Here is a 12,397-nt window from a genome sequence, read left to right as displayed (position 1 = left end):
AAATTCACATTGCCTAAACCTTTGTTGTGCCTAGGACTGCAATTTAGAAGACCTTGGTCTTGAATAATGGACGTGTTGAATGCTAAATAATGGCAGTAAAATGTTGTTTACCAGTACAGTGCAAACAATGATCCTGTTTTGATTAAGCACCAAGCCTACAGTCATCATTTATCATGTAATTAATGTAAGCTCTGGATGCAGCAGATTGTAGTTACCAGTGGAAGGTGTTCAGGGCTACTGTAGTCTATACTGCACATCCTAGTAAAACTGTTTTGGTTTGAACAAAATAACAACGAAAGCACTTATCAGAAATAGGCTAGGACAAATGTTTCCAAATGTCTGAAATAAAAGGAGTATCATGGTGCCACCTTTCCAAATCCTCATCTCCTAAAAGCCTATTCATTCCAGTCTGACATGGGCCTGTTTGGAACAGGGAGTAGAGGGAGAGCAATCCATGGTAACATAATTACGCAGAGACTCGATTTTTCACTTTATAATATATGCCAAACAAAAACCATTAATATCAAAGTTTAACAAACGACTCTATGCACAAAGAATACTTTCAACAATTTGCGCAGTAAAAAAAAAGAAGCAATTAATGGAAAAATTGTACAGATGCAAAGTTTGGTAACAGAATCACAGTCAAATTGACCTCAGTTTTATTCTGTAACCAAACTTTGCATCTGCACAGCTCTTCCTGGAAATGTGTTTTTGTAAAGTTTATTGTAAATTGTTCAAAGTAGTTATTGTGCATAGAATTCTATGGTTAGTTAAACTTTGAAATCAATGGTTTTTGTTTGGCATACATTTTAAAGTGAATAAGTCTCAGCGTAATTCCGTTACCATGGAATTTCCCAGGAGCGTGCTGTTAGTTTTACCTCCAGACATCGCTGCCTTTGGAGAAGAGAGAGGACTTGATGACTTCAGGGGCCATCCATGAGTACGTGCCAGCAGCACTCATCTTGGTGGTGTTGTGCCACTCTCTGGCCAGGCCAAAGTCTGTGATCTTCAAGGTCTTCCTTCCAATGTCATCGTTCTCGATTTTTTCAAGTAATAAAACTAGAAGCAGAGGAGTGGGTTGGTTAGGTATTTGGTGAACCACAATGGGATATCTTCATGGTATAAAAAACAAAATAAAAATGTATATCTTTCATGATGATCAAATGGGGAAAATGACAGCATTATAATAGATCTGTACCCAGGTCTTAAACACGCTGTATACCTACAGTGCCTTCAGAAAGTATTCACACCCCTTGACATGTTCCACATGTTGTTGTGTTACAGCCTGATTATAAAATGGATTAAATTGAGATTTTGCATCACTGGCCTACCCACACACACCATAATGTAAAAGTGGATTTATGTTTTAAGACATTTTTACAAATGTACAAAAAATGAAAATTGGCATTGACTCAAGACATTTCGTATTCAACCCCTTTGTTATGGAAAGCCAAAATAACTTCAGGAGTAAAAATGTGCTTAACAGTCGCCAACACACACACACACACAACACACACACACACACACACACACACACACACACACACACACACACACACACAACACACACACACACACACACACACACAGTATCAGTCAAACATTTGGACACACCTACTCATTCAGCGTTTTCTTATATTTTCTACATTGTAGATAATAGTGAAGACATCCAAACTATGAAATAACACATATAGAATCATGTAGTAACCAAAAAAAGTGTTAAACAATTCAAAATACACTACCGTTCAAAAGTTTCGTCGAACGGAACGAGGCTTTGGTTTTCTGAACATAACGCGCAACCCAAATGGAGTTATTTTGTTATAAAAGTAATATTTATCGAACAAAAATAACATTTGTTGTGTAACTGGGAGTCTCGTGAATGCAAACATCCGAATATTATCAAAGGTAAGCGATTAATTTTATTGCTTTTCTGACTTTYGTGACCATGCTAATTTGGGGCTAGCTGTTGTAGCATTGATTGATACACTCACAAAAGCTTGGATTGCTTTCGCTGCAAAGCATATTTTCAAAATCTGACACGATAGGTGGATTAACAACAAGCTAAGCTGTGTTTTGGTATATTTCACTTGTGATTGCATGATTATAAATACTTTTAGTAATATTTTGCGCCCTGCAATTCAGCGGTTGTTTAGGAAAATGATCCCGCTAAAGGGATCCGTAGCGCAGATAAGTTAACGTTAGCTGTCTGACTTTATTAGCCTGCTAATTTTCACACCATAAACTCAATTATTTGATCAGTTAAGTTGGCTAATGTTGCTCAACATTTCCCTGGCTAGCTAACGGAGAATTCGATCCAGCTAGCAAGATACTTAACAATGCTAACAATTAGGGACGCACAATATATCGGTGAACATATCGGAATCGTCCGATATTAGCTAAAAATGCCAACATTGGTATCGGCCCGATGTTTAGTTTAATGCCGATGTGCAAAACCGATGTCAAAGCTGACGTGCATACCTATTAGAGGTCGACCGATTAATCGGAATGGCCGATTAATCGGGGCCGATTTCAAGTTTTCATAACAATCGGAAATCGGTATTTTTGGGCGCCGATTTTTTAKATATATATTTTTTTACACCTTTATTTAAATCTTTATTTAACTAGGCAAGTCAGTTAAGAACACATTCTTATTTTCAATGACGGCCTAGGAACGTTCTGCCTCGTTCAGGGGCAGAACGACAGATTTTTAACCTTGTCAGCTCGGGGGATCCAATCTTGCAACCTTACAGTTAACTAGTCCAATGCTCTAACACCTGATTACATTGCACTCCACGAGGAGCCTGCCTGTTGGCGAATTCAGTAAGCTAAGGTAAGTTGCTAGCTAGCATTAAACTTATCTTATAAAAAACAATCAATCAATGACTGTCATTGCTCCAATGTGTACTTAACCATAAACATCAATGCCTTTCTTAAAATCAATACACAAGTATATATTTTTAAACCTGCATATTTAGCTAATAGAAATCCAGGTTAGCAGGCAATATTAACCAGGTGGAATTGTGTCATTTCTCTTGTGTTCATTGCATGCAGAGTCAGGGTATATGCAACAGTTTGGGCCGCCTGGCTCTTTGCGAACTAATTTGCCAGAATTTTACGTAATTATGACAACATTGAAGGTTGTGCAATGTAACAGGAATATTTAGACTCATGGATGCCACCCGTTAGATAAAATACGGAACGGAATAAACGTTTTGTTTTCGAGGTGATAGTTTCCGGATTAGTCAAAGGTATATGGTTTAGAGAGAAATAGTCGACGCGTTAAAATTCCTGTAATAACTTGCGGCTGAATTTGAAAGGGGGTCCTTCGTTATTTTACCGTTCATGTCTTCCATAGAGAATGTCTTGATCTACTTCAAATAAGGTCTGTGTTTCGTGCAGGCTTAAACCGCCTCGACGTTTTGATACCCGTGTAAATCTCACTAGGATAAGGTAACGTTTGTCAACATATTTTCATAAATCCACTCTACAATTCTTTTTTATCTTATATTTATCTTATATTTAGCCAATATTGATCAGAGTTACCTTGTCCTATGGATATCTACACAGTTATAAAATTGGCACAGTGATGTAAGCCTACACGAAACACAGACCTTATTTTAAGTGAATCTAAAAATATCCTATGCAATAAATGAAGGAACCGCTTTTCAGATTTTGCTAGGTGTCATGGGAATTATGACTCGCACTTTGGTTGTCAATTCTTACCATGCCCATTATTAAAATAGGATTTCCTGCATATAGAAATTAAGGTTTTTGTTTTCAACATTCATCACAGGTAACTTAAACTCTATTTTTATTCAAACAGTTGAGAGTATTTGTCTCGCAAACTCTTCAGTATCATTGTCACTTCAGAGCTGTGTGCGTGTGTGTATTATATTAAGTTAAAATAAAAGTGTTCATTGTTCATTCAGTATTGTTGCAATTGTCATTATTACAAAAATGTGTGTGTATGATATATATATAGTTTAAAAAATATATATATTTTTTTTTTTATAAATCGGACGATTAATCGTTATCGGCTTTTTTTGTCTTCCAATAATCGGTATCGGCATTGAAAAATCATAATCGGCCGACCTCTAATACCTATACTTTATTCTACGTCTGGATGAGAAGCGTGCCCAAAGTAAACTGCCTGTTACTCAGGCCCAGAAGCTAGGATATGCATATAATTGGTAGATTTGGATAGAAAACACTCTAAAGTTTCCAAAACTGTTAAAATAATGTCTGAGTTTAACAGAACTGATATGGCAGGCGAAAACCTGAGGAAAATCCATCCAGGAAGTGGGATTTCTTTTGATGTGGGTAGTTTTCAATTGAATGCTTATAGAATATCTAATGGGTTAGGACCCAGATTGCAGTTCCTATGGCTTCCACTAGATATCAACAGTCTTTATACATTGCTTCAGGCTTGTTTTCTGAAAAATGAAGAAGAATGAGACCTTTCTGTCAGTGGACTGTAAAATCATGCAGTGCTGGTTGCGCACGTGACCGAGTGCACGCCCTTCGTTGTTTTTCCTTTCAATTGAATACGCTATTGTCCGGTTGAAATATGAATGTTTATTATTCCTATTTCTGTATTTTGAATTTGGCGCTCTGCAATTTCACCGGAGGTTGTCGAGGTGGGTCCCTAGCGGAACGCCTGAGCCAGAAAGGTTTTAAGAACAAATTCTTATTTGCAATGACGGCCTACACCGGCCAAACCCGGACGCCACTGGGCCAATTGTGCGCCGCCCTATGGGACTCCCAATCTCAGCCGGTTGTGATACAGCCTGGATTCGAACCAGGGTGTTTGTAGTGACGTCTCATGCGCTGAGATGCAATGCCTTAGACTACTATATAACATAGGTACATGACGTGATGACGCCACGTAAAATTTTGCGCTACACTTGCAACACAGCATTCCTAACCTAGCCCACAATGTCTGCTGTGTGGATCGAGCAGTCAACATGTCGAGCAGTCACTTGAAAGATTAAGAACATTTCAGCGAGACAACTCAAAGGCGAAATCCATTAAAACCGCAAAGTCCACTATTGTGGCTAATCCTTATTGTGGCTAGCTTCACAGATGGGTCCGACCACCATTAATCAAATAAGAACGGTCTTATAAATTAGAGTTATTTTAGATGACACCTAACTACATAGGTAGCTAGCTAACTATAGCTACTGAAACAGATGTCGTTTTGCTATGTTTTTGGGGAAGAACATCGTTTGCATCCATGAGCTAGCTAGCTTTTTTTTTATGACCACCACTGTAAGTGAGCGAGACAACTTTACCAGCATTATAGCATACGTATCGATGAATCATTGTGACATATGAAATACGAGTTAAAGTGTAATCAATGTGTAATACCTACGTAAAAAATGTATGAACGCGTTCATTTATTATGTGACGTGCAGTCATATTCAGGTCCTGATTGGTCAAAAAGCTTATTTGACACGTCAAATAGCGTTATTTGACACGCAAAGACCCAAACGGCATCCCATAGTATGAGAAATCCTGGTTGAGAATGAAACGACCGAACAAATGAACAACAAAACAGCACAGCATGTAAGTGAAATAAATAGGTTTTGATTATGTTTGGGGACATACGTAAATGCCAACAAAATAACACTTGACACTTTTTGGTCAGTGTGGTGTGTGTGTGTAACCTTTATTTAACTAGGTAAGTCAGTGAAGAACAAATTATTATTTAAAATGACGGCCAAACCCGGACGACGCTGGGCCAATTGAGCGCTGCCCTATTGGACTCCCAATTTCGGCCGGATGTGATACAGCCTGGATTCGAACCAGGGACTGTAGTGACACCTCTTGCACTGCCTTTGACCGCTGCATCCATGTGTGTGTGTTAACTATTTAACTGTACTAGAATGCTTAAAAGGCCAATAAAATTTTAAATGTCACTTATTGGTATAGTTTTTTTTGGCAAGGAAAATATCGGATATCGGTATCGGACAAAAATGTAATATCGGTGTGTCACTACTCCATATCAACACCACAGCCAACTTGGCCAAGCTAACAAAAAGCCATTATCCAAAGACTAAACACATATTTCATTTTTACAGGGGAGCACTTAAACGTTCCCATGTCCTTAGTGTTGATATTTAATAATCATCTACTCCAGAATAGAGCCTACAGTAGATAAGGTCTTGTGGGCAGGCTTGACTCTACTGCCAGCTCACAGTCACGAACTTGCCAAATGGGAGGGTGACAACAAAGCTCAAACATAGGCTACACCTGGAGAATGGTAATGTAGCAAATAGAATACATCTGGCGGAGGGTAATGTAGCAAATATGCTATACCTGGGGGAAGGGTAATGTAGCAAATAGGCTACATCTGGAGTGTAGGACTATTTGTGTCTTCTGTTCTGTTATTTTTAGTAGATAAACATTATACTGTAACTGACATAGCTTCTACCTTCACTTAGATTAAAACAAATACGCCCCAGTGGCGCAATATCCAAAACAGGCTTCTAGGAAGAAACAAGGCCTATTCCATTTCAAACATGTTTCACTGGTTTAATGAGAGCCTATAAAATACAGCAGTTTAAGCTCATCTCCATTTCCCTTTGCTTAGTCTTGTGTGTTTCGACCACACTATATACAAAAAGTTAGCCGTAAAATTACCAGCTCAAGGTGATAATGCATCATTTGTAGACAGAATACTGGGTTGAGTCAGTCAGGTTTTCACCAGCTGTTGGGCTATGCAAGGTGCCCAAGTGGCCATAATAAAAATAATATTCAAAGCATTTCCAGTTGTCCTTTCAGAAAAAGCCTGTAGTAGGCTAACTATGCATTAATGTGGTTAATTTCAAGGAAGAGACAAAAAAAAGTTGCCTTGCAATCTATGGTTATGCCCTCCTCTGAATGGGCCTATATATTTTCAGTTCCCATTTTATAGGTTGGGGTGTAAACGTGAGAGCTAGACACAACAATAACATGACTTGGATCGACAGGATAACACTGACTTCCAACAGGACACTATTGTTCCCTGGTTTCATTTCAAGTGCATGCCTTCTGGAGCGAGAATCTTGAAATTCTTTAACCTTCACATCTCTGTAGCTGAAACTACAAAATGAAAGTGTTAGGAGGGCTGGCAAGAGGCCACGTTTCAATGTGCTGTGCCCTGTCTGCCAAATGAACATTGCTTCCACCTACAGTACCTCCCTACTCTACTCTACAGCCCCAATCAGCAGGAAGGAACAACCTATTGTGTTAAAATAAAAAGAGAGTTGCAGCTGTTGTGGAGATTAAATATAATCAAAATAAGCCTTTCAGACCCGGGAGTCTGGGCATTCTTGTGGCTGGCGTCACCTAGCAACTAGTGCTTGACCACTCCATTGTGCAAACTTATGTTAAGCTTTTGCCCCTCATTAGCAGCATTCCTCCTTCGACCAAGAGGTATTAAAAGATTAGGGAACACAAAGACACAATTTCACTGACTTTTTGATATTCCCTGAAGATAATCATTGATCAAGTCAGTGTGTGTTATACTACACTAAGTCAATTGTGGGTTGATCACTTCTGAAGGTAGTCGGTTGTGAAAGTTTGTGCACTGCATTAGCCCTCCTCTCAGAATGCATGCTCAAGAGAAACCTTCACAATGATATCCCACAGATGAATTGCCCTTTAGGCTGCCTTAGTTGTGGCTGGTGTCCTGAGTAACTGGTTTAAAAGTATGAAACAAGAGAAAGTGTATAGTTCCCAGTGGGTGGGGGAGGGTGGGCGGGGGTCGGTGAATTCAGTGCGCACCTAAACAAACATGTTATATTTTCCAATTAAAGTCAGCTGCAAGTGTTATTTGACACAATAATGTGGAAAAATAAAACACACTACATTGTGTTAGCAGTGCAGTTACCGTAATTCTGTTACCGGATGTAAATTCACTTCACCTACTGTAGTTCAATAACCAAAAAACATAATTTCTAACTCAAGGTGTCATGTCATAGCTGACACCCCATTCTTTCTGCAGACATCTTTGAATCTTAATATTTAACCGTTTTTGGAACGAGTGGTCGCATAAAAAACAGAGGGAGATTCGACCATAATTCTGTTACCAAACATTGTACCTCCACAGTTCTACCAGTAAATGTGTTTTTGAGAAGTATTCTGTGTGAATTGTTCAAAGTGGTCCTTGTACATAGAGTTGCATGGTTTGTTAAACTTTGAAATTAATGGTTAATGAGGGGGGGGGGGGACTTACCATGGAATTACCCTGTTCAATAAAATGAGGTTGCGTTTGTTTGGTTAGCCCACACCCCCATCTGACAATGATTATGTAGAATGATTCCCTGGTGAAAAATAAAATGCAGCCAGAAGGATTGCTGAACAAGGTTCACCTTCGGTGAAAGCAGAGCCTGATGAGACACACCAGAGAACAGACAGTCACCAAAATCATGTTTCACACAACACAGAGGTCTCACTTTGAAGTATGTAGTCACAGTCATAGTCCACTCTGAAACTTTCTCATGCATTATTCAGAGGGACGACTCCGAGGCAGTATCAAAAAGTAAACAACGCCACATAAAAATTTGAGTCTGGAAATCGTATCACCTATTGAAACAGGCCTAAAAGTTAACTGTAGCATGTTTCAGTTCTAAAATCTTCAGGATTTTTTCCAGTGGCTCAGTCGGTTGGTTCTTGCAACTTGTGGGTTTGATTTCCACATGGGCCATATAGGCCTAATATGAGATGCTTTGGAAAATTTAGGAGCACATAGCCTAGACTGATGACATGGTTTGAAGTTGAGTGTTTAGTAAAGCAGGGGCTATATTTGAGACAACATTTCAGGGTGGTGGGGGTTAGGGAACCCAGCTGAGCAAACGTAGACCTTATTTCACATCCTTTCGAGGGTCCCCCCTGCATACACAGATCCTTCTCTAGGGTCCTGYCTGGTTTTCACATGCCCTGAAGGGGATCTGTGTTTGTGCGGATCAGCCACATGTCAGACCGACAAGCAGATGTTTTCACATGCCCTGAAGAGGATCTGTGTTTGTGGGGATCAGCCACATGCCAAACAGACCAACAAACAGATGGAGGAGAGAGCTCAGTCTCATCTGCTTGTACAGGCCTCTGGAGTCTATACGGGTGACCGAAAAACAACAGAGTTGAAAGAGGGAATGTTGTCTATGCTGAATGACTGTGGAAAGGAATGGAATGCAGAGATGGTGCAATTTCATCGCAGTCACAATGAATCTGCACTTCCCAAAATGTAATCTGCACTTCCAAAAATGTCAAACATTACTGCTTTGCAAACTTAAATTAACTTCATGTACTGTCACGCAATCAGGCAAGATGGGACAGATATGTCAACAAAACCTAGGCGGCAGGTAGCCTAGTGGTTAGAGCGTTGGACTAGTAACTGAAAGGTTGCAAGATCGAATCCCAGAGCTGACAAGGTAAAAGAAGAAAAAAAAATTGTTCTGCCCCTGAACAAGGCAGTTAACCCACTGTTCCCAGGCCGTCATTGAAAAWRAGAATTTGTTCTTAACTGACTTGCCTTGTTAAATTAAGTAGTTTTCTTTCAACATGCCACTGTGACTGATGAATATTATCATAATTGTGTTCTAGCATATCATTAATGTGAGGATAGCCTAAGAGGGCTTCAGTGATAGTTTAAACAGGGAAAGTCATGGCCGGCGAAGCCCTCGCTCTTAATCATTCCTTCAAATGCCAACCTCAACACTCAGTTGCTAGTGAGCCTATCAACAACATGCATGCAATGCCATTTAGTAGATGCTTCTGTTGAAAGCGACTTAATGCATACATTTTATATATGGGTAGTCCCAGGAATTGAACCCACTATTCTGCACTTGCATTCTAGGCTTATTGCATTACTTAGTGATGGATGTTTCAGTTGTGTAGAATATCAATTGTATCCTCATGCATTAGTTTAGTAATAGTAAATAGTAATAAATAGTAATAAGCTTTAGGATTATTTTTTAGTTGGTAGAGGACATTGTGGACCATTCTAGATCCAGCATCCTTCACACTGTTTCAAGAGGGGTGTGCCCAAAGGTAATAGTGCATGCACAGGTGCATTTTTGGAAACAAGTGCACCTATGGCCATGCTCTGTTTTAATCTGTTCTGAAAAGTAATGCAAGTTTATTTKTAGCAGATGGTAATATTAATGTTTCTTACTGTTGCAGGATTTCAGGTCGCGGTGAATAATAGGCACAACAGCCTCCTCATGTAGGTAGTGCATGCCCCTGGCGATTTGAACAGCCCAGTTGACAAGAATGTGTGGGGGTATCCTCCGACCAGTCAAAGCCCGGGTAAGAGTCCCTCCACGAGCATATTCCATCACCAAGCACAGGTTCGGCTCCTCAAGGCAAACACCTTCAAGTTTTATTATATTGGGATGTTGTAGCATAGAAAAGAGCTTGGCCTCTTGTTTAACACCATCCGAAGTTGCAGTGATGTCTTCGTCAGGATCCTGTCGCGCTGCCTTCACAGCGACCTCTTGGTCCTTCCATGCCCCTCGGTAAACTTTACCAAATCCCCCGACACCGATTATTTCCTCTAAAACGAGTTCGCTAAAATCTATTTGGATGGGAGTACTCGGACGCTCCCTCACCCCTACCGTGCTACCGTCTGGAAGTCTGTAAATGGCAGGTTGATCGGTAACATAATTTGCAGGGAAAATCCCGACTCGATRGTTAATTTTACCCGTCCACCATCCTTCATCTCCCGAGATGGCAGCATCCTTCGAGAGGACCTCAACAATGTCCCCCCGCCGCAGACTAAGTTCGTCTTCTCCAGTACTTCCATAGTCAAACACTGCCGTCCACAGCGATCGGGACAGGGGAGCAGAATGAGCCCAAGCTCTTGCAGTGGGGGAATCTGTCCAGGCATGCTCTCCCGTGTCTTTCGGTCGCCCCTCACCGTTTGGGAAACCGCCCTTGGAAACATCCATTTCTCGGTGGCTGTAGCCGCACCATATAGGGTGCAAACTGTTGACGAAAAAGCAAACGATCAAAGGACCTCTAATCGGAATGCTCGTGAATCGTTCAGAACGATATCACAAATGGGCAAGACGGTTCCAGCATGGTATTCCAAAGTCTTGGTAAAACTCGTTTGCTACTTTCATCTCTCCACGTCGCCACAGGGAGTTTCTTTGTGGGTGAACTTTTGATAACTAACTAGCTAGGTAAAACTAGCTAGCTAATACCTAGCGTGTTATAAAGTTACGCTAGTTGGAAAAAACAAAGCATATTTATGTAGCTAAAGAGCTACTTATCAGAAAGTGTACATTAAAGTTTACCCAGTCCCAACACGGACAGAGTGAAAAATAAGCCCATTACAGCTACTTAACTTAGTAGCTAGCAAAAAGTGCATAGCTAAATGTACTAACGTTAGCAGCTACCTAATTTAGTAGCTAGCAAAAAAGGCATAGCTATACGTGAAAACGTTAGCTCCTGAATTTTCAGGCTATGACGTTTATCAAGTGCCAAAACAGTACCTGCAGTCACATTATCGAAATAAACTTTGGTTAAACACCAGAAACATACACCAACACCAGGATTAGCTATATTATTGCTGGTAACTACGCTATTGCCAAGCTAAGTTTTCAGTTAGCTTTTAGCTGGCAAGTTTAGCTAACGTTAGTTGAATCGCTCTCCAAAACCTTTAGCTGGCCAGCTAACTCATTCGCTATACTACTATAGTAACGTTACTGCACTGACACTTGAACATTTGGAGCATACATTCTGCTAATGTCTTGTCGTGTAACCACCAATGGAACGTTTTGTTGCGTTGAAATGATTCGCTAGGATCCGAAAGATATCAAACGTTTCCGCAACTTCCCTCAAAACAACCCGTACGGCACCGCCATCGCTCCAACTTATCCGAACTGTCTGACACACTATTCAGCGTCTGGCTGGTCCTGGAAAGTTTGCGAACGCTGCTGGAGCTGTTCTGTTCTACACGTAGATTGGTGAATTTAGCCTCACGTGACATGCCTGTCCCTATAGGAAAACGAGGAGGAGCAGTTGSGAGAGTAGCCTCCGTGTGCAGAAGAGGGCGCGCTGTGATGGAAAAGTATGCAATATTATCGATGATAGCAATAGTAGGCTGATAATGAATTACAGTGCAGCCATGCGTAAACTCATTATTTGACAAGCACCAACACGACAATCACATCTTAAACCAAAGAGTAATAACTGTTTATTAATGATTCATAAACTAGCTTACATTAATTTGGCCTATAATTTAGGCCAGTAATTAACTGTCTAGGCCTATTTATTAACCCTTTTAGACCATATTTTTCAACAATTGCATGTACTTTTTAGGCCCTGTAAGAAGTTTATTTTCGTGGGTTTTGAAGAATATGGCTAAGACCTGAAATAGCTTAGTTGGTTCTAATAGCCTTATAAAAAAAAA

General features: G+C 40.2%; 1 protein-coding gene across 2 annotated transcripts in view; it reads right to left on the bottom strand.

The window, feature by feature from the left end:
- The window catches only part of LOC111977894 (mitogen-activated protein kinase kinase kinase 21), a 33,885-nt gene extending 21,979 nt beyond the window's left edge, over positions 1-11,906 (bottom strand). Inside the window, exons 1-2 of one of the 2 annotated variants that reach the window (XM_024007672.2) lie at positions 10,157-11,906; positions 879-1,059 (exon numbers count right to left, since the gene is read on the bottom strand). In XM_024007672.2, coding sequence (XP_023863440.1) covers positions 879-1,059; positions 10,157-10,931 — 956 coding nt within the window. In that variant the 5' untranslated portion in view covers positions 10,932-11,906. The remainder of the gene's footprint in view (positions 1-878; positions 1,060-10,156) is intronic. The other variant, XM_024007671.2, reaches the window with a different exon arrangement.
- Positions 11,907-12,397: the final 491 nt, after the last annotated feature.

The sequence above is a fragment of the Salvelinus sp. IW2-2015 genome, linkage group LG18 (assembly GCF_002910315.2).
Source record: "Salvelinus sp. IW2-2015 linkage group LG18, ASM291031v2, whole genome shotgun sequence".
NCBI classification, from domain to species: domain Eukaryota; kingdom Metazoa; phylum Chordata; class Actinopteri; order Salmoniformes; family Salmonidae; genus Salvelinus; species Salvelinus sp. IW2-2015.
Note: the sequence above shows the minus strand (reverse complement) of the source record. Positions and strands in the feature narration are given on the sequence as shown.